At 51.5% G+C, this 22,132-nt stretch overlaps 2 protein-coding genes across 5 annotated transcripts in view; one reads left to right on the top strand and one right to left on the bottom strand.

The window, feature by feature from the left end:
- STS (steroid sulfatase) overlaps nt 1-11,618 on the bottom strand; it is a 138,717-nt gene extending 127,099 nt beyond the window's left edge. The window contains exon 1 of one of the 3 annotated variants that reach the window (XM_006195403.3): nt 10,697-11,618. The gene's annotated coding sequence lies outside the window, so the exon portion shown is untranslated. Of the gene's footprint in view, nt 1-10,272; nt 10,655-10,696 lie in introns of those variants that run through there. The other 2 variants (XM_032475314.1, XM_032475317.1) reach the window with 2 other exon arrangements.
- The window catches only part of PUDP (pseudouridine 5'-phosphatase), a 64,454-nt gene continuing 52,394 nt past the window's right edge, over nt 10,073-22,132 (top strand). The window contains exon 1 of one of the 2 annotated variants that reach the window (XM_032475335.1): nt 10,073-10,303. In XM_032475335.1, coding sequence (XP_032331226.1) covers nt 10,234-10,303 — 70 coding nt within the window. In that variant the 5' untranslated portion in view covers nt 10,073-10,233. The remainder of the gene's footprint in view (nt 10,304-22,132) is intronic. The other variant, XM_032475336.1, reaches the window with a different exon arrangement.

Raw genomic sequence — 22,132 nt, 5'->3', positions numbered from 1 at the left:
TCACCGGGGTCAGCTGGTCATGCATCTGTGAGTCTCTGGCCTTGCAGACTTTGCCAGCCTGGTCACTCAGGCGGGAGGTGGCCCCTTGTGCCCCGAGGCACAGATCAGAGCTCACCCTCTCTAAGGGGTCTCGCTGAATCATCCTTACTGGGTGGAGGGTGAACAGAGAAGCCCACCACCCCGGGGAGGGACGGGATCCCAACGCTGAAGAGCCCTGTTCACAAGCCCCTCCTCCCTCCTTCATTTACGCCTTTGCCGCCGGCACACACAGCGCACGCGGTTCCCAGCTGCCTGCACAGACGACTCCTCGGGACTTGGTTTTCTCCACACCTCAGCCAAGGCTCTCCAGTTAGTACCTTTTCACCATTTCTATTCCCCCGGAAGGCTGTATCTTAGAAACTGGAAGGATGCCTTGGAGTCCGGCCGCAGGCCACCTGTGTGACCCCAGGAAAGTACGCTCTCTGGCCTGCCGCGCTCCAGGTGAGGTTATTCACGGGAGGTCATCGACCAGGCCACTGTGCCTGCGACAGAAACAGACGCTCCTTTCTGGCCAATTTTAGAGACTGAAAGCGAAAAGACGGCACTTGACGGGACTATGCTAACCAGTGTGATCGGAGGTCAGGGAAGGGGGAGGTGTAGAGACGACACTGTTCAGGGTGGGAGTCAGGTGAGCTGTGACATGCCTCTAACCACGCTGACCACCAGAGGAGCCCCCCAGGTAACACCGGGCACACCTTCTCACTCTGCACTCTACAGAGGAGGGCCCAGGGGAGAAACAGTGGGTCGAAAGTTCCAGAGTGCCCTAGGACTCGGGCACAGTGCAGTCAGTCAAAGATTGCAAGCAAAGACTCCTTCTATAAGGCTGAACCTAAAGACCAAGGCCTGGTCATGGGGGCCTCTGTGAGAGGAGCCAGCATCTCAAGGCAGACCAGGCACCCGGGAAGGAGCAACCTGGTCCTCGTAGGAGGGTCCTCTCTTGGCTGGAGGGAGCCTGGGGCCCCCGGATCCACTGTGCAGCTGCCCTGTTAGGATCTACAATTGCCTTCCTCTTGTCTCAGCTGCAGCGGCTTGGATCATCCTGGATGCACGGGGTCAGCTCTGCATACCGTCAGGCTGGGCTCAGCTATGCCCCAGCAAGACACTGCCACCTACTAAAGCCCAGGCATGCGAAAACGCCGCAAACACTCTCCTATCTCCGGCCTGGAGACCTTCCGTGGTGATTTAACATGGAATCGGTCTTATCCAGCAAAGGGCGAAAATGCATGCAACCGCCACTCACAGAGTCCTCCCTCCATGGGCTGCATGCAGCGCGGACGGGGGCCGAGTGTCTGAGGAGGACGCAAAATTCTGGGCCATGTCAGGGCGAGAGTTTTTGGTTATTTGCAGGTTTTAGTTATCATGCACTGCCCGTTCTTCATAAGCTGGGCTAACCACAGCCCTGTCCGTGATATACTGCTTTTGGGAGCCTGAAGTTATAGCTTTATTATTAAACCCAAAATTGAGCCCTAGTAAATTACCTTCCTTTAAATGGCATTCTGGTTCCTCCAAGAGGAGGGAGTCACGGGAACTGACTGCCCTGGAGGTGGTTTCAGGGCACATGGCGGTAGGAAATGGGGCTAAAATATATGCTTTTTAAATGTTATTCTTTACACATTCATGTAACAGCAGCCAACAAACATACTCGACCAAAACATGCCCACAAAACAACAGGATACATTGACTGCAGCCGCGTCGTCCGTCTGCTCCGTTTAACCTATTACAGAACTCTCAAGCCTGGGCAGTCTTATTACACGTGTAAACACACCATGCATTGTAGAGAAAGAAATTTCACCTTAAGTCTCTTAATGCCACACACATATCTATTTACTCATAATAAAGGATGGTACATTAAGTCAACTGTGTTTCAGTGATAAGTAATGACTTTTTCCTCTTAAGTCCCTTAAACCCTCCCACATTCATATTCCTTATATATGATATATAACATAAGTACGTGAGTCTTTGTAAGTTGTATTTAAATCTTATGTAAAGACAGTTCCTTGTGTTTCTTACAATCACAGGCACAACTCAATTATTCACATACACAACATAAATGTGTGTGCATGTCTACATATACAGATACACAAACACGTGTCCCGTTCCTCTGATGATCCCTAAAGTCGTCACTCTTTGAGGTACTTCAGATTCCCATTCTGTACAATTTACTGCGTAATTTTACTTTTATTTCAAAGCTCTGGGTGTCCCAATGACTTGCTCAAATCCCAGATTCACAGTAATGATGCTTCAGGACAGCTGGTAGAGAGAGCCAGAGGGTCCCAGTGGACCCCAAGCACACCAGCAGTCTGGCATTTCTAAAAGCATGTTGGGGGCAGGGTGGGGGATCCAACCTAAGGGCAAGTTCACAGATACGACCTTCTCGTGAAACAGTGTGTGTTATGTGCTTGGGAAATGCTAGATCAAAAAAAAAACAAACCTGGGGAAAGCATCCTTGACCTCAGGTACAAAGACTTTTGAGTGGACAGGTGGCTTGAGGATTCAGGAGGGATGGTGCAAGGTGCACTGCTTTTTCCAGGCTTCTGTCATCTTGGAGAGGCGGGGAGAGAGGAGGCGGCCAGCAGCCCTGGTGTCACTCCCCACTGCTGTCTGCTTAACTGAGGTTGCCTGGGTCAGGCCACCCAGGAGTGAGGGGGCAGCTGAACAGCAGAAACCCCCCTCTCTGGGCCTGGCTGGGCTAAGAGCTGCTCAAATAAATAAGGGCACAGTCGAGCACCATGGCTGCTGCCTGACGCTGCCTTTATGGAGTTTCATCCAAATGGTGGAAGAAAGAATGGTGGAATTAAAATAGTACTTCTGTTTATTTTTTGCACCTTTATTTTTCCTTTTTTTTCTCACGTTTTTGCTGGTGGTCTCCAAAAGATAGACAGACAGATACATAGATAGGCAGACAGACAGACAGAAAGAAAGAAAGAATGCATAGATGGGTGGATGGATAGACAGACAGACAGGGATAGATGTGAAGATAACAGCTGGAAAGAGATGGAAAAATACAGACAAATACAGATAGACAGATACAGTCATGAATATATTCGATTTTCACAAAAGATGTCTTTTAGGCTTATGGGTTTTATTACTTACGCACAGTCTAGGAAACTTTAAAATCACAGAGAAGAATCTAGAAACAGATAGTTCCGCCTGTTGGTTCCTTTACAGGAAGACAGACGCCACCCTCCCTGTGCCTTCTCAGGTGTGTGACCTGGGGCGACAGACTTAACTTCCCCGCAGCTCCGTTTCCTCACTTATCTGACAAGAAAAATGACATGGGCTGCCTCTCGAGAAACAAGACATTGTTGCTAACGCAGCAAGCACGTTCCCGTCGGCTGAGGGTTGGTGCAGATGACTACAGTGCTTAGGAAACAAAAAAGCCACTCTGAACCACGCACCAGGCATCCTGTGTCCTGGGGGTGCTGAAGACCCGCCTGGAGTAAATCTTTCCGAGAACTGACAGGGGGCCCTGCAGCTCAGACAAGCTGCCGCGTGGAATCACGGCCTTACCCACGAGCCAGGGGCCTCCTCTGGGGAAGCACTTGTGCTCGGCGAGGCTGAGCGGTGATGCTACCGGGGACAGGAGGTTCTGCGCTCAGGGCCCCGGGCAGTCCGCCTGTGAATGTGGGCAAGAGGCAAAAGGGACCATGGTGCCAGCACCTCCAGGCACGTCCATCCACCGTGGGCACCAGCACCCCAACACTGCCCACAGCCCCTCTTCCACACCAGCTGTGTAGGGAAGCCTGAGCTTCTGGGTTTCCCAGCATCGTCAGGGAAAGATCTACCCTTGCGCCCATCCTGACCCTGAATGCAACGCAGAAGCCAGTCTCCTCAGGCTGGAGGGAGAGGGTAAGGCATGTATGTTCCCCGTGGGTGGTGCAGAGCACAGCCTACAGGTACCTGCCTGCGGACGGACGGCTGCAGATGGCTGTCCCCGGCCCGACCTACCACCCTACATCCACACGGGGTGGGACCCGCACCTCGCAGACCAGAAGAGGAGGGTGGGGCAGACACAGGTCATGGGGGGTGGCAACTGGAGAGACAGAGCCCAGTTCTCCCAGGAGCTGAGCGACCCCAGCACAACTCTGTCACCTCACTATCTGGCATCGCTGAGGAAAGGGTTAATTAGCAGGACACGTAACGTTTGTTTTACAAGCACAGAGGGACACACTGTCTGAGCAGCAGTGAGCATGTTTTTGTCAGGAGGATGATGTAAAATGAATCAGTGAAATGGTTTAGCTGTACAAGGAGTCTGTTTTTAATTTTCCTCTCTCTCTTGAATCCAAGACAGAATGCTCTTCAAATTGGACTGTGAATTCTTAGGAGTCAAGGGATACGGAAAAGGTTACTGCAGATGTAGGTCACACCCTCTGAGATCTCAACCTGCTTTCCTGCTTCACTACGGCCACTGGGATTACGTATATACATGCGATTCCATAAACACGTGTGCGTGTGTGTACGTATAGATCAATCGATCCATATATAGGTGGATGGATAGATGGATGGATGGATACGTAGATGGACAGATGGATGGATGGATGGATACACAGATAGATAGATAAGATAGATGGGTGGATGGATGGATGGATGGGTGGATGGATGGATGGATATGTAGATGGACAGATGGATGGATAGATAGATAGGATGGATGGATAGATGGATACGTAGATGGATAGATGGATGGATGGATGGATACACAGATGGATAGATAGATAAGACAGATGGGCAGATGGATGGCTGGATGGGTGGATGGATAGATGGATGGATGGATACATAGATGGACAGATGGATGGATGGACAGATGGGTGGATGGACAGATGGATGGATAGATAAGATGGATGATGGATGGATGGATAGATGGATACACAGATGGATAGATAGATAAGACAGATGGGCAGATGGATGGATGGATAGGATGGCTGGATGAATAGATGGATGGATAGATAAGATGGATGATGGATGGATGGATAGATACATAGATAGATACACAGACAGAGAGGTAGGTAGGTAGGAGGAACTACAGGCAGCTACTTGGTGGAGACCAGGGAGGTGGAGACCTACAGTGCACAGCATAGCCCCCCGCCGCCCCCAACCTGAAAATGAGTACATTAGTCTGCTATGGCTGCCATGACAAAGCACCACAGAGTAGATGGCTTAAACAAAAGATATTTACTGTCTCCCCATCCTGGAGGCTGGAGTCTGAGATTCAGGTGTCAGCAGGGCTGGTGTCTCCTGAGCCCTCTCCCCTTGGTGTGCGGACGGCTGTCTCCTCCCTGTGTCCTCAGTGGACATCCCTGTGTATGTGTTTGTGTCCTGATCTCCTCCTCTTATAAGGACACCAGTCTTATGGGATCAGGACCCAGCCTCATGACCTCATTGTACCTTAATCGCCTCTTTAAAGACCCATCTCCAAATACAGTCACTTTCTGAAGCCCTGGTGGCTAGGGCTTCAACACAGGAATTCTGGAGGACACGAGTCAGCCCATAACAGTTTTCCTGTCCAAAATATCAACAGCGCCGTGGGGGAAATCCCTGAACTAGGGGTACGCAGGTGACTGGCTTACGGAGGCTGTGAAACCTCAATTCAGCACTTATTTCTTTGTGACCCTTCCTGCCTGCTAAGGCCCATGGGGTCACCTGCAAAGTCTCCTTGTCCAGCTCGCCACTCTGCCCTGAAGGCCGCCGTGGCGCCATGTCTAGGAGACAAGGACAGCCCACTGGACCCTGAGGCCAGAGGTCTGCAGCACAACCTGCCCTTCCAGTCCTCCCAGGCACGTCTGGACGACTGATTACAGAGATGTCAGCTTCATCCCCTGCCCCCAACCACACAGTCCCCTGGCTTTAAACGCCAGGAGAGGTGGACTCATGCCTGTCACCCTTTCTGTACCTCAGTCGTAGTCTAACTGCACCTTAGGACAGGTGGCAGGTGCATGAAGGGCCCCTGTGAGCCTGTGGCTGAGAAGCTTCCGGAATGCAGGGCTCTCAGTGCAAAACTGAAAAGTCGTAGGCACACCAGGACAACCTGGTCACTCTATACAGTACAGAAGCAAGTATGGGACCAGGGTTACCCATTTTTTTAAAGAACTGAATGGAGAGACGGGGAGGGTATAGCTCAGTGGTAGAGCACGTGCTTAGCATGCATGAGGTTCTGGGTTCAATCCCCAGTACCTCCGTTAAAGAAAGAAATAAATAAACCTAATGACTTCCTCCCCCCCCCCAAAAAAAACCCCACAAGAATAAAGAGAGAATATATATTTTCTTAAACAGCTGAATAGAGAAAGAAAAGACACACTCTATGATGGACTGAATGCCTGTGTCCCCATAAAATCCACAGGTTGAAGCCCTAACCCCAAATGACATGGTATTTGGAGGTGGGGTTTTTGGAAGTACACTTCTGATACCAATTCCAAATGCAGAGTTTTCCAACACCAGGAAGCAATTCTCCAACAGCAGCTGGGTGTCCTACAATACAACTCAATTCTGACGCCGTCTACCCTGAGACAGGATCAGACCCCACAGCGTGAGGGCTCAGTCCCACAAGACTGCCCACCACGTAACCCTCAATCAAAAGCCACCTGTGCTTCTGCAGGATCCTGCTTTAGAGTGGAGATCCCCACAACCCCCTCCTAGGGTTTGATTAATTTCCCAGAGTGGCTCACAGAACTCAGCAAAACAGCTTACTTATTGCTCACTGGTTTAGTATGCAAGAGTATGATTCCGGAACAGCCAGATGGAAGAGGGGAAAAGGGCAACGTATGGGGAATGGGTGTGGAGCCCCCGGGGCCTCTCCTGTGCACCACCCTCCCACGACCTCCATCTGTTCCCCAACCTGGAAGCTCTCTGAACCCCATCTTTTGGGGTTTTATAGAAGATTCATTACACTTGAATACTGGCTGTATCATTGGCCACTGGTCATTGACTCAACCTCCAGCCCCTCTCCGCTCCCTGGAGGTTGGGGGTTGAACTGAATGTTCCAACCCTCTGATGACATAATTTGTTCCTCTGGCAGCCAGTCCCCATAGTTTGATGCTTTGCAAAAGTCACCTTATTAGCATAATAGAAGCCACTTTGATCTCTTTATTCACTTAGGAAATTCCAAGGGTTTTAGGAACTGTATGAAAAGGAATGAAGACCAAATACATATTTCTTATAAAACACAAGGACTAACTGGGTCTAGGTGAGGCCATGAGGGTGGAGCCTCCACGATGGAGTTAGTGCCCTTACAAAAACAGACACCAGACCTCCAACCTCACCTCCCCACCCCGTGTGAGGACACGGAGCGAAGGCAGTCATCCAAGAACCGAGAAGCAGGCTTTCTCCAGAAAGCAAAATCTGCCAGTACCCTGATCTCAGACTTCCAGCCCCCAGGACCCATGAGAACTACACGTCTGTTTCTTTAAGCTGCCCAGTTCATACTTTTGTTACAGAGGCCCGAGCAGACTGATACACTCTCTGAGTAAGTGTCACCCATCTGCAAGGTCCAAAAGGAATTTCCAAGTCTCTGAAACTGACAGACTACGACTCTTAGAACTGACCTAAGAGGTCATTGGTTATTGTGTCCTGTTAAGAGTTTGATCTTATTAAATAGAAAGAAAAAATATACGTATATATGTATGTATATGTATATATACACTTTATATATATGTATGAAATGCCTTATGTATGGATGGATACACACATAATATATAATATTGTGTATCCATCCATACATAAGGAAAACAAGTAAATATATATAAAATACAAATAAAATTATACATATGTATATATATATACAGGATGTGGCACTATACATGGATATATATATAAAGAGTGTCAAAGTTTCACTTAAGATATCAGTACTCTGATGCCTGCCATCTGTCACCTGCACAGCAAAGTTTCAGGCTGCTTTTGTGAGTTCTCCTGGCTAAAGGACTGCTGAGCATGAAACCAGGGCGTCTGACATCTTCACCACCTGCATCTATGTTGTTCGCTTATTTTTGCAGCAAATCTTTAGGAAGCCTCAAAACTCAGGGAACTCCCTAAGATCCTTCCAAGGAGCCCACTTTCCCCTACACAGAGATCTACAGCTCCGTCCTTTACCTCGCTATTTCAAATTCTCATTCCTGGCATTGGAGCTTCCCTCCCCCCAGCCATTTAAAAATACTCCTTTTATCTTAGGAATCAACAGATGCAATGCTGATTATAACAGGGAGAGAAAAATAACTCTCTCCTTTGTGTGTTCATTTGTTTCCAAGAATAGAAAGGAACCGGGAGCAAGAATTCTAAAGGTTCCAGCAGGTGGGCATGGGCATAAAGTAGGCGCCCAATGTTTGTGGAATAAATCCGTCACAGGCTGAAGAAAAAAAATTATGTAGAAGTTCCAAATCTCTTTACCTCAGAATGTGACCTTATTTGAAGACAGGGTCTTTATACAAGTAATTAACTTAGCATGTGGTTGTATGTGTAGATATGACCGGTATCCTTATAAAAAGGGGAAATTTGGACATAAAAATTGATGCACAAAGAGAAGATACGTAGAAGGAGAAGAAAGCCATGGACAAGCCAAGGCGAGAGGTCTAGACCCAATCCATTCCTCCCAGTCCTCAGAAGGCACTAAGCCCGCCGACACCCTGACCTCAGACTTCTGGCCTCCAGAAGTGGGAGGCAACACCCTCCTTTTCTTGAGACTATCCAGTCTGTGTGCTTGGACACAGCAGCCTAGCACATTTGGGCCACAGTCCCCTCGTAAGGCCTTGATAGACTGCCTTCTCTGAGGTCCAGTGTCCTCAATGGGAAATCATGATTGGACTAAACCAGGGAATGCCTCCTATCACCACAGCTCTAAAAATATAAATTAAGTCAGCATATACTATTTGCCAGTACTAAGAGAAGCACCTGCCCTGTGTCATTTCACACCCACGAGGAAACAAGAGACGTAGGGGTTTACTGCCGACCACTGCTACACACGTGCTGAATCCCGGTGTACCCCTAGTCCACAGCTTAGGCACTTAACGAGAAATAAATGCCCACATTTTAAAGTCTCTGGAACTTTGTTATTTCTGCTTCTTGAAAGGGCCTATCTTTATATTTAAACGTGCATGCCAACTAACACGAAATAGAAACAGGAAGAAAAAAGCTGTTTCTGAGACTCGCGGGAAAAAGAAAGAAAAAAAGGGAAAAAGAACCCCCCTTCCCAACCCCAGTGCTTTTCAGGTTGCGTTCAGAAAGTGTGGGGGGAAAAGAAACCTCAGAGCAACCAAAGACAGATGAGACATACAAGGCAAAAAAGACAAGGCATTTAAAAAACTCTTATTAGGTCGGCCTTTTCCTATCAGAGATCGGCGGGAGGACCACAACGGGAGAATGTACCAGCCAGGGATTCTCCAGGATACAGGCGGGAGGGCTGCGGCCCCGCACGCCACTACGCATGCGCCCTGAGAGGCCCGCGGGGACTCGAGCGGGCAAAACCGAACGGGAAGCCTGCCCAGGGTCCAGGGCTGGACGAAGCTACCGGGGTCCCCACAACTAAGGCCACTTGGCTGTCCACTTACTTGGTGGCTCTCAGGAATGCCAACCTGAGCACCTTTGCACCCCTCCTCCCAACAACCCGGTGCACCGCAGTCCCTCCGAGCCCTCGCTCCTTCCTCACTCCCTTTCCAAATTCAGGCCATTGCCTTTGCCCCCACCCAGACTAGGCACTCGGCTCTGCTCGGCCCCTTGACGGAGCATCCCAGCTCATTTATGGGTGTGAAGTGAGGGGGTTGGGGGGGGTGGATGCGGGCAAACTTGTCGCGCCCGCCCGTGCCACTTCTCAGCCCCGCGGTGACGGGATAGGTAACTATGCTAGGCGCGCGTGCGCGGGACATCCCGGAGCGGTCCGGAGCGCGCGTGCGCGGGAGCGGCTCCGGGCGTGCAGGCGAGGACGCCTTCTGAGGCGGCCAGAGGCGCGCGTGCGCGGGGCGGCTGCGGCTCAGGGCGCGCGATTTTTGAGGGGCCGCGCCAGGAGGCCAGAGACGCGCGTGCGCAGAGCTGCGCGGGGCGCGCGAGGCTGCCCGGAGCGCGCGTGCGCGGGAACAGCTCGGGCGCGGGCGCGTGGAGGCCCGGGGCCACGCGTGCGCAGAACGGCTCGGGGCGCGCGGGGAGGCCCGGAGCGCGCGTGCGCGAGCCGGCAAGCGCGCCTCCTCCCCGCCCCCACCCGGCCGAGAAGTCTGCACAATGGCGGCGCCCGAGCCCCCTCCGCGTCCCGTCACCCACCTGCTCTTTGACATGGACGGCCTCCTTCTGGGTGGGTAGCCGGCGGCCGCCTCCCGCGAGGACTGTCAAGGAAGGCGCGGGAGGGGGGCGCAGCCCCTCAGGGCCCCGGGTCGCGGCGAGGCGGTGTCTGGGACCCCCGCCCGGGCGGGCGGCGGGCGCGCCGGGGTCACGTCACGCCGGACGCGCGCGGGTCTGAGGCGTCGACGGCGCCCGGGGCACTTACTTCCGGCGGCCGCGCCGCGGGTGGGGACGGAGTGCGTGGGGGGCGGCGCGCGACGGCGGGTGCTCGGGGACCACCGCGCGGGCTGGAGATTTCGGTTCCGCCTTGTGGGCCGCGGGCGCTGCGTGCGCAGCCCGGCCTCAGTTTCCCCATCTGCACCCTGGCCTCCAGGGCCCCTGCCGGCTTGCCCCGAGATGCACGCACCTTGCTTGTAGCATCCTACAGGGCATGGTCCTCCACCGACCGATGTAGGGGCATCTGGCAACGTCTAGGGGCGTTTGGAGTGACTTAGCGGGAGGGTGGGAGTTGTCGGCATCCGAGGGGTAGCGGCCTGGGATGCTGAACCTCGTGTCGTGCACAGAACTGCCCCGCACCACCGCAAATGCTCCAGACCCAAGTTTCTGTAGTGCGGAGGTGGTGGGGGAGCCCTGTAAGCGGACTGGCTGGTCAGAGTGACTCCCTGGACGGACATCACCTGGGTACTGCTTTGCAGTGCAGATCACAGGTCCCCATCCCGCAGCTGCCCAATCAGTAGCTGCATTTTCACCCAGTGCCGGAAGGTTCGCGATTCACAGTCCATGCGTGTGCACCTAACAGTCCCGTAGTCGATGGTGGTAGGCATGAACTTCACCAACCAAGAGGAATTCAAAGAAAACGCTCGATTTATAAGAGAGGTGCCCTGAGCGCTCCTTAAAGCTTAGGCATACCTTTCATAACACTGTGAAGCGTTATCGTGTTTTGAAACGTGTTCTGATCTCAGAGCCTCTGGGAGGCTTAATAGGGTTGTAAAAATTTCTGCATACTTTATGTAGACTTTTGACCGGTGGACATGTAGATACATTAGTGCTTCATCTCATAAAATTCTGCAAGGGGGGGTGGAAATATTTGCATTGACTAATTGAAAACAAAAACGGCGCAAGCTAGAGAGGTAGAGTTACTTGCCCAAGGTCACACAGCTAATAAGGACCAAAGCTGAGGAATGACTCCAGATCGATCTGATCTAAATATAAGTGATGTTGTGCTTATGTTATATGGTGGGTGTGACCTTGCCCCTGATGAGCATGTGGTTCACCGGTTCAGCAGTAATGAGACTGATTTTTTTTTTTTTAAGACACACAAAAAACAGTCTTTTCATTTTATGGACCCAGAGATATAAACACATAAATTCCTAAGAGGGAGAATAAATTCCCATAGACGTCACTAATTGGTGTATGCAGTTACTAAATCTGAAATGACTCAGTTTCAAAAAGCTTCTGGGATTTGTAAGTATAGTTTGTAGACATGAGTTTTCCTGCTCAGGTGGTCAAGTTAAATTGTCAGATTCCTTAACCTCTAATGAAAGGTCCAGAGGACCTGTTGTGAGTCTCATGAATTTAAAGCAAACCGAGATTGCTCATTAAAATTAAAGTTATTTAACTTTTGAACGAGCTTGATACTTCCTCCCGACCCAAGATTCATACATAGCCATTCCGTGGAGCTGTGACTGATTTAAGTGGTGATACCTGCAAGGGTAGTTATCAGCCAGGGTTCCTGTTTGCTAGTTAGGGCAAGTTGAATGGTTTATTAAGCACTGAGGTCTGACACTGTTACCCAATCCTCTAAACTGGTCAGACAAACAAGAATTAGTGACCTTTGGCAAGATAAGACCTAGCCCCTTTTCCCTCTTCATTTTCTTTCTGCCCTTTTGCTCCTTTTTGTCTTGACTTTACCTTTGAGCTGGGAAGGCCTTGCAGAACTTTCTCAGAAATTCACCTTTGCTTTTTCTACTATTTTACAGAATGTCTGGTATGAAACACTGCTTTCCAGAATGTGCTACTTTATCTCATTTAATCTACCTGGATTATACCTGCTCTAATTCTGAAGCGCCTGACTTCAGTCTGTTTGCTTAGGAATGTATCACCAGTTCTTTTTCCAGGAGGCCTGCTTTTCAGAAACTTGAATGCATTTCCCCAGGATATTCTGTGAATGTAACCTGTTTGTTAAAGAATACTTGCATTCTCAGGGAAGTGAACCTGAAAACAAAGAGTTGCATGCAGAATTCTTATAAAATGTATAGAAGGGAGAAGCTTGTTTAACCAGAGAAGAATGAGGGAGTAAGTTGTGATTTTTGGAAAAATGTTGCCTGGAACACCAGTGTACCTTCTGGTGCCTTTGAAATGTTTGGTCCTATTGTCCTTTCAATCAGAAAGGACCCTTTGGAATTCTGTTCTTGTTGACACAGGTCACAGTCAGCTATGAGCTAAGTCATAATTTTGGCCTTCAGATGCCAATTAGAGACAGAAAAAGGGGACTGAGATTATTTATGAACAAGGATAAGATTTTGAAGGAAGACAAAGACAGGTATTAAACAGTGTCTCAGCTCCCAAATAGGGAAGATTATCGAGTTCATTAAATAACTGAAGTTGGGAGCACCAGAGGTAGGTCCATTGTCTTTAAGAGACAAGGAAGTCTGTGGTCTAGAGTTGTGCTGTCTCATTGAAGTAGGACCACGTAAAAGCAACATTAAAAAAGCAAAAAGACACAGATGGAATGAACTTGAATGGTACCCTTTTTCTGTCCTAACAGATCCAAAATATTATCACTCAACACAAGCAAGAGAAAAACCATTGAGATCGTTTATGCTCATTTTTGATACCTCGCCTTTGGAATCTCGTGTATTTGACACTCAGCGCATCTCAGCTCAAACTAGCCAGGTGTCAGGGGCTCACTGGCCACGTTTGGCCAGTGCCTACCATTTCGGACAACCCAGGTACAGAGCTTTAGGAAGCAACTCACTGATGTCTTCTGTTGAGAAGGTGGAGGGTGGATGTTAAAGAGTATTCAGAATTAGGAATTCTGTGGTCTACATGAAATACGTTTTCTAGGAGCCTGATACAGTAATTAAATCCTTAAAAAAAATCAGCCAAGAAAAATAAAAAGCTTATTTTCAAATTCTTTAAAAATCAGCAGAAAAAGCAGTAAGATAGGTCTGTGAGGGGAAATATGAATACTTGCAGTGTTGATTATAATTCACCTTGTCTCCATAAATGCACATGGGTTGCAGGATTTTAGTGGGTGACACCTGGCTTCTGCTTGGCCTTCAGCTGAGGAGTAGAGGTCCTGTTCTGTACCTGTTCGTACTCCCATAGCATCATACCTGCCAAGTCAGAGCGCTTGAGGCTGTCTGGAAGTGACTGTTTCTCCGCGTGGGGCCCAGGAAACCCCATACACTCGGCACAGGCAGGACCGCTGCGGTGCTCAGGGAGCTCCTGGAATCACTGGCTGACCTAACCAGTGCACTGCCAGGCCCAGCCTGGGTCGGAACCCTCCCACCCTGAGGGTCTCCTGCTCACCCCACCTGGGCTCATTTCCTTACACCCTGGATCATCCAGCAAAGCTCATGAGAAAAATAGAGTTTTCCTTATGGCGTTAGCACATGCCCTTGATCAATTTTCAGAAGAACCTGTGTTGTATTTGACCTCTTGGAACGTGTGTGAGGTTTCAGAGTGGAGGTGATGAGCTTTGCAGTGTCTGTTGGTCCTTATCCCGGAATGTGATCGAGTCCAGGTGTTCCCAGAGCGTCTTGGCACCGTGTCAGGAAGGTAGAGCAGAATAAAGGATCGCTCGTTGGAGACGCCTTGTTATGTGGTGACTGTCTGCCTTGGCGCTCCCAGAGATCCCGCATTCTTCATTTGGAGACTCCCCCCCCCCCCCACTTTTTTGTGCATATTGCGGTCGCACTCTGGATGTCAGGGCAACTGTGTTATGGTACCTCCCCCTTCTAACTGCCCTGGGCCCCCCCCAGAACTCATGACACACACTTGGGTTTGATGTCACCTTGACAGGTGACATTTAGGATTCTTCCACACTTGCCCAGGAGTTGGCTGAAATTCGGAGGCCAGCCTGAGGCCTTGTGGCCGAGCAGAGCCCACACAGAAGGGGGCCCTGACTCCTGCATTCTCAGTTTGGAGTAAGATGCTGGCAGAGGCCAGGGAAGGATGGAACAGGCTATTGTGTGTCACAGAAAATTCATCCATAGTAAGAAAACAACCGAGGGAGGACCAAAGTGGGTAAACTCAGGTCCCATCGGCTGTGCTTCCCAACAGACCTGAGCCGTGTCAACCTTCAGTGTGTTCCTGTGGTTAGAGGTTACTGGCCCGCCACAGCTGCTCCGGCTTCTAGAATAACTGAGAAGAGGGTGAGGCCAGAACTGTAAAATTCCACAGACAAATGCGAGTGTCCTCCAGCTGGCTCCATGGCTGAACTGCTCTGCGGGTTCCTGTGGGTGCAGGCGTGAAATTGCTCCCTGTGCTTTCTTTTCTCCTGGCTTCCTCATGTGCTCTTATTTGGAACCCTCGCTGCACAGACGGGGTGTAATCAGCCACGGGAGAGCAGTCGTTGCTCTCCCCTGAAAGCTGTTTCTCCTTTCTTCTCCTTGGACAACCGTGCGTTGGGGATTCCTCAGTCCCTTTTGTCTGTCTGATGATTCACTGCTCACTCTCATTCTATTTCTTTCATTTATTAAATTCTGTGTTCATTTGTTTTTCCTTTTATTTTTTCACTCTATTTCTTTTCATTTTTCTCTTTTATTTATTTATCTTTTAATCGGCAATAATGCATCAGCTATGCTCTGTCATTTTTCAGCGGTAGACGGAGATTGAATGCAGTGTAAAACAGCAAGGGAAATAATGCCCCCAAGGAAACACTCATTACACAGATGCCGACTTTTCAAACCTTTGGGGGGGATGTTTGAAAAGTGACGGATCCATAGCCTGTAGCTGCAAAGTGCAATGTGCCAGGATGGGTTACGTTGGAAAATACATTTCTCCCTGTCAGATATATGGGGATACCACTGACTCAAAATTGCAGCATTTGATATATTGAAAGCTTCACTGAGTTGTGTTAAAATGGGGCGTGAGGGTGGGGACAGCCCTGGTTTAATGGTACATATGTCTGTGGTTTAAAATTGTCTTCAGGGTGCCTAAGGGGAAATTTCTCAAAAATATGATAATTGTAACATCTGCATTTCTCCTTGAGAAATGTTTCCCCCTTTGGGCTTTGCGGGCTGAATTGCCATTCTCGCAGCTCTTCTCATACCTTTTCAGTGTGTGGCAGGTACATCCCCACCTTCCTTTGTGCCCTGGCGTCCTCACGTCCTTCCCTGGGATGCCTCGGGTCAGCAGCTAAGCGTCTGGGTGCGGAGTGTCTGCGCGGAGAGGGGCCCACGCGGGGAATGGGGACGGTCTCCTCGCATGCCCTGGCGTGGCGGGCAGTTCCATCGGCCTTGCTGGCGGCACTGGGCTGGGCCGGGCCGCTGATGACTCTTGACTCCCCTCTGTAGGCCTGGAGACCAGGAACAGACCCAGGAGCAAAGCGAAGCCTTTGCGGCTCCCAAGAGGCTGTCCAGTCTGTGCGTGAAATGGGAGCATGTGTTCACAGTTGGCACATCTAAGCTTAGCTGGGGCCTTGGAGACAGAAGCCAAAATAAGCAGCAGGCTCCCCTCCCTCTCCTGTCACTATCGTGTCCCTGATGAGAATGGAGCACCTGTCTGCTCTCTGGACCAGCACTGGCCCTCGGGCAGAACTGCCTTTTGTGGCGGGAACGTATATCCGAGCTGCCTGCACGGGAGCCACAGATAGCACTTGGGCATATGACATGCGGCTCATGCAACCGAGGAATGAACTTTTCATTTGATGTAGTTTACTGAGTTTAAGTTTAAGTAGCCACCGTGGTGGACCACACACCTCTCGAAGTGTGAAGTCACTCAGTCTTCTATCTGTTGAGCAAATACAGTGCCAGGTGCTGTAGAGGATTCAAGACAAGTCTCTGGTTTTTCATGGGCTTGGTGTCCAGTTGGGACGTGGACTAGTGACTCGATAAGTGCTGTTGATGAAAGCGGCAGGGACATGACACGGGACAGAGCAGTACTTTGAACCAAAATCACTGGGAGGATGTGCTGCCAAGGACAGGCGGCAGCAGAGAAGTGGATATTCCAGACCAGGAGCAGGGATGGCAGAGCAATAAACACGTTTTCTGAAGCAGAGAGGAGATGACTTTTATCAAGCAGAGAGTTGCATTTAAAAAAAAAAAAGAAAGAAAGACTTCTTACTAATGGTTGTACTGAAATGTGGAGGTGAGGGTGGCCTCTCTGGCTGGCTGACAGTACTGTAGTGTTTTCCAAGGCTGGGCTCCAGGGGGAGGTGATGTCCCTTTAGCATGTTTTAAACTAGAAAAGCTCCCCCCACCGCCCAAGCGCATGACCGTGTCTTCCCCCACGACACTGACTTTTGGAAGAGTGCAGGCTGGTGATCTTAGAGGATGTTCTCCTTTCTGGATTTGTCTGGCTGTTTCCACGGGGTGTCACCTCGCGTGTTCCTCCATCCCTTGTACTTCCTCTAATCTTCCTCTCGGCACCCCCTCATTGCCTTTTTGGGGAGATGTCACATGTGATCGCTGCCCTCACCCTAACCCCACCCCCACCAAGGCATCTCGTCATCAGTAATGTCAAGACAGCTCTTGTCTTCCGAGGATGTTTTGGTGAGAAGCCAGGAGTCTGAGGGACCAGGTGTCGGCAGTGACCACAGACTGCCTTCTGCCTGCAGCCCACGGACCTTGTGCCAACAAAGGGAGCAGTGACTTCCATGTCGCCAGACCCACTAGCCAGCTTTCCTTATGTTTCCAGAGCTTTCTGCATCATGGGCCCCTGCCCTGTGCCGTCCTAGGGAAACTGTCTCATTGGCTTCACTGCCCATTCCTCCTGTTTTTTCCTTTCTGCTTCTGTTTGGGGCCCTGTGACTCTGCCTTGGTCCCCTTCTCTCAGAGACCTCTTGTGGGCCCGTGGCCTCAGTGAACGCTCTTGCGCTAATGGTCCTTGGCCTCTGTCAGCTGCCCTCACCTCTCCTGGAGCTGTGTCTTCACTTCCCAGCGACCGACGACGCGGTATTCCAGCCGCAGGCAGCACAGAGACACTGGGCTTCAAGCGGAGCCCAGGACTCTCTGCTGGACCTGCTGTCCTGCACCCACTGTGAGCTGCACACCTGGAGACCAGGACTGACCCCCACGTCTTCCAGCCCTCGCCCCTTCCCAGCACTCAGGTACTTGTCTCTGAACATCTCAGAGCCGTTTCTGTGTCACTCCTGCTGCCTTCCTTCCTGCTCTGGTCTCATCCTCAGGTCATGACGGTTAACGCGGATCGAGAGCTTTCACCATGTGCTCTTGGCGCGTTGCGGGTCGCCCCGGCTCCCTCGCAGCAGGCCGCTGGCACACGCTGATTGCCGTCTTTGCCCGTTTTGCAGGTGAGGGAGCCGAGGCTTGCTGAGGTCAGGCCACTTAGCTTCAGAGGCGGTGGCTGACAGGTGCGGCCCCCACCCCCTGCCTCTTCTCACCTCTTGAGGGAAAGACGCTGCGACGCACCAGACTCAGGTGTTCTCTAGGGCACTTCTGTCCCTTCCGGACATGTTGGTGGCAGTTGTTGAATTTGGGTGCTCCGGTGGGCAGAGCTGCAAACAGAGTCCTGGGCTCAGTGTATTTGGGTGAAGAAGGCTTTGTGCGAGGGTCCACCCCACCAGGAGCTTGTCCCTAGACTGTTCCTACGTTCCCTTGTCAGAGGAATTGGAGCATGAGCCGGTCCCTCCGTACCCTCCCAGAGGAGGAGCATTCGTGTGGATGGAGATAACCCTCGACCCGACCTGTCGCACATCCTGTGCCCTCTCCCGCGAGCTGGGCTTCTTTTGTGCTTGTATGTGTGGTCGTAAGACAAGCAGGTAAGTCACCTCTGGGTCTGCCAGGTGCAGCTGGATGGACGCGTTCCTTCCCGGAAGTCTGAGCGTATCTCAGATCCCATCTTGTCCAACCGGTCTGAGAGCAGCCTGATAAAAGCATTTAGAGTCGCCTCCTGGGTCATTCGGGGCAGACACGCAGGGATTGATTGTGGCTTAATGCTGCCAGCCTGTCGGTGGGCCCATCTGGATGGCTGTTGAGAGTTTGCTTGGGGACAGAGCTTCACCTTCCAAGGGGCTTTATGGAAAGCACGGTAGGATGAGTCCACCAGGGCTGTCAAGGCGAGAGAAGTGTTCAGGGCGTTCCCTCGGCCCGTGAATCCCACAGGCTTTTGTAACAGGCCCGTCAGATGCCTAGTTCCGAGACTGGTGCAGGGCATGGATACAGCGGACGGGGCGTGGGCTGCGGTGGGGGAGGCACACATAGTCCGACCCACTGCCTGGTCACTTAGCTGCTAAGCTGACCCAGCCTCCTTGGGAGCCAGGAGAAGGAAGTATGCCGCCGTCCAGGGCGCCTTCCAGAAGATGGGATTCAACCTGGGCTCCGTGGCAGGGCTGTCGGAGTCGGTGAGGTGGAGGAGCCGGAAGGGCCGGGAGGGCACTGTGTGCAAGTCCGAGCGAGCAGGGGGTGGAGGAGAGGTGGCCTGCGTGTGACCCGGGAAAGGCAGGAGCAGGAGTCTCGGGAAGGGGACAGGGTACGGTGAGCCCTTGTGCCCTGGCGAGGAATGTAGGCTTTATCTCCTGGGCATCACACGACCTCGTGAGCAGGGGATGCCCTAGAAAGGCATTTTGGCAGCGTGGATGACTAAAGCCTAGATGCTGAGAGGCTGGCTCAGAGGCTGTTGCAACGATCCAGGGGGAGATGTCAGGCCTGTGTTTGTGTCTTAGCACCGCTGCCACACGTTACCACAAACTGGGAGACAAAAAACCCTAGAAATTTATTTTCTTACATTCTGGAGTCCTGAATGTCCACAATGAAAGTGTGAAACAGGGCTGGGCTCCCTCCAGGGGCTCCAGGGGAGAGTCCCTCTTGCGTCTTCCGACTTCTGGGGACTCCGGGCGTCCCTGGGCTGGTGGCTGCCTTCCTCCTGTCTCTGCCTCCGTCTTCACGTGGCTTCTCTCTTCTGACACCTGTCGTGGGATTTACGACCCACACAGACAGTGCAGGATGGTGTCATCCCTAGATCCTGCAGGAAGTCACATCTGCAAAGACCGTTTCCACAATACGGTCCCGTTCCCAGGTGCCAGGAGGGTAGCGCAAGGGGGTACCTGTGGGGACCTCCCGTGCATCCCCTTCAAAGACACCCAAGGGTGTTCGTGAAAGACCAGACGCCTGACTCACGGGCTGCAGAGCTGACAGCCGGGTCTGGAGGGGCTGAGGGAGAAGGAGCCGGTGAGGGTTCCTGTATGACTTGTTCTGAAGCAGAGAGCAGAACAAGTGCTGTAGATGAGTGATGGTTCTCCACGCAGGTGTGCGTGTTGAGTTTCAGCCACCTGAAAGTCTGGGCAACTTTTACGTGGACGTCATGGATGGAAACTACCATGGTTTCCCGTTTGAAACAGACACACAAGCCTTGGTGCTCCCAGCCTGCAGAGAAAACCGAAACAGCTGGCCGTCCAGCTAGACCCAGCTCTGGGCAGCGGCGGTGCCTAGAAGCTATTTTCAGTTTACATTGTAAAGCCTCCTTTCCTAGGTGTAACACACACGCTCATACATGTGGGCAGTTGGTCGAGGAAGGAAGGATGTGGAAATGTAGGTATACTGACTTACGCTAGCCCGTTTCGCTGTGTGTTGTCTTTTGTTTTGCGTCGAAACAGAGAAAAATTGATTCGGCAGCCGGGAGGGCGATGGAACACAGGGATCAGGTCGGGGTCCTTCCTCACTGTCGGACTTCCCGGCGGCCCACCCCACCGTGCCGCCGTCACCCCAGTGCAGACTCTGCCGTTCTGGGTTCGGTCTTTGTGGATGTGTCCGTGTGCGGGGTGGTTTAGCGGCGGGCTGCCCCAGGGCTTCCACCCACAGGAGATCATTTTCCAGAGAAGGGAGAGGAAAGTGTGTGCTGTGGGACAAACACCACCGTGCACTCAGCACGCGGGATCACCCTGGAAAGTAACGCTCATGTGGGGCGGTGCTCTTGGCCCGTTGTACTCTCCGCGGTTTCCACCCGCCGGTCGACGTTCCCTCTGTCAGAAGGGCACAGCGAACACCCGTGCCGCCATCGAGGGTGATGATTTCGGTGCTAACAAGCTGCCTTCCTTTGTCTTGCCCGAGGGGCATCCTTAATGGGTCTCCATCCTTGGACAAGGAAGAAGATCACGTTCTGAAGTAGAAGTCCCAGTGGTTAGACAAGGAAATAAGTACGTGGCACTTCCCCGACAGGCAGTCATTGCGGGTGACAGTTTCTACCTGCAGTTCCTCTTTGCTGTGGGGCCGTGGGGTGAGCTGAATGGTCCAGTCCATGGAAGGCACAGTGGAGCTCTGCCCGGCTCCTGGGGCTGGAAGCAACTCCACGAGCAAACCATTGGCTTCCAGACCCAGCTCTCTCCATGAGGGTCGGGATTTGGGCCGCTTCCATGGACCGTTCGGTTCTGAGCACTTAGAGCAGCGTCCAGACACGGGGTGTTTAATCAATGGAGAAACCCAGGTCAGTTAATACCTACTTGTCCAAATGGATGGATGAAGGTCACATGGCATGTCAGGGAAGGCTGGACCCAGTACATCAGACCATCCCCTTCTCTCCGCACTTCATTTTTGGTACAACGCAGGCCGTGTGAGATTAGAACCAGACGTGTCCCTCGCTGTGTGCCCTGGCATCTTTCCATGTTCTTCTCTGTCATTGATGAAGTGTGGGGTACAGCTCAGGGCATCCTGGCAGCTCTTCCTTGTAGACTTTTTGCTCTCCTTAGGTTCAAAGCTGTGGCTAGTACAGCTGCCAACAGCTGAGGACTCTCTGTCCCATCTTCCCATGCTCGAGGTACCTTCAGGTTATCACGTCGCCTGCAGGAGCTGAGTCCAGCTGTTTTTAAATGCAATTAGACTTAATACACAGTTGCCGGTTACAGAAAAGAGTTAGTGGGAAACTCATAATCCAGTACGTACGCATTCTCGTTATTTGTGTGGTGATTACCGCCGGCCCTGCTCTTTGATCTGATGGCCATCTGAGCTTTGTCCACGTTATTATTCGTGTGCATGGGCACTAGTGTGTGAATGAAGGGCCTAAAATGATGTAGGTGGCTGGTGCTTGGATAATCAGAACGTATTTCCCAGGTAGCAATGTTATAATCAGAAGCTAGGTACTCAGACCCATGTTCAGCAAACCCTTCCTGCACCTGTGGAGCTGTGTTCTTTCCTACTCTCCCCGCCCACCTCCTCCTCATCATGGGGAACCTGAGTCCCGTCCCGGGAGTGCGGGGAGCATGGCTCTACCCCAGGCAGGGGCTCTCCCACCGCCGCAGCGCCCTTGGGTTTCAGCGCTTCCCCACTGTCTGCTCTTCTCAGTCACCAGCTCACACGGGGCTGGCGTCACATTAATGACGCAGCTTCCCGTGTCCTAAGTCAGCCCCTGTACACTCAGGTTTGAAAAATCCATCAACCATTAACGTTCAAGGTTCAAAAACATTCTTGTTCCTTAAACACTTAATTTCTGGTTATTCTGTTGACAAATCTGGTGGATTTGTAACTCTCACTGTTAAGAGGGCATAAGACCGTTTGACTCTGTGTACAGTTTTTTAAATGAACTTACATACCTTCATGCTCGATAACCTCCATTTATAAAACTAGTGTCTTAGTCCCTTGTTCAGAACTTCCCTCGTCGGAGCTAACACAACGAAACCTTTCTGAGTGGCCAGTGTTGCCTTTCAGCCCAGTAAATGAAGTTTATA

The sequence above is a fragment of the Camelus ferus genome, chromosome X, assembly GCF_009834535.1.
Source record: "Camelus ferus isolate YT-003-E chromosome X, BCGSAC_Cfer_1.0, whole genome shotgun sequence".
NCBI classification, from domain to species: domain Eukaryota; kingdom Metazoa; phylum Chordata; class Mammalia; order Artiodactyla; family Camelidae; genus Camelus; species Camelus ferus.
Note: the sequence above shows the minus strand (reverse complement) of the source record. Positions and strands in the feature narration are given on the sequence as shown.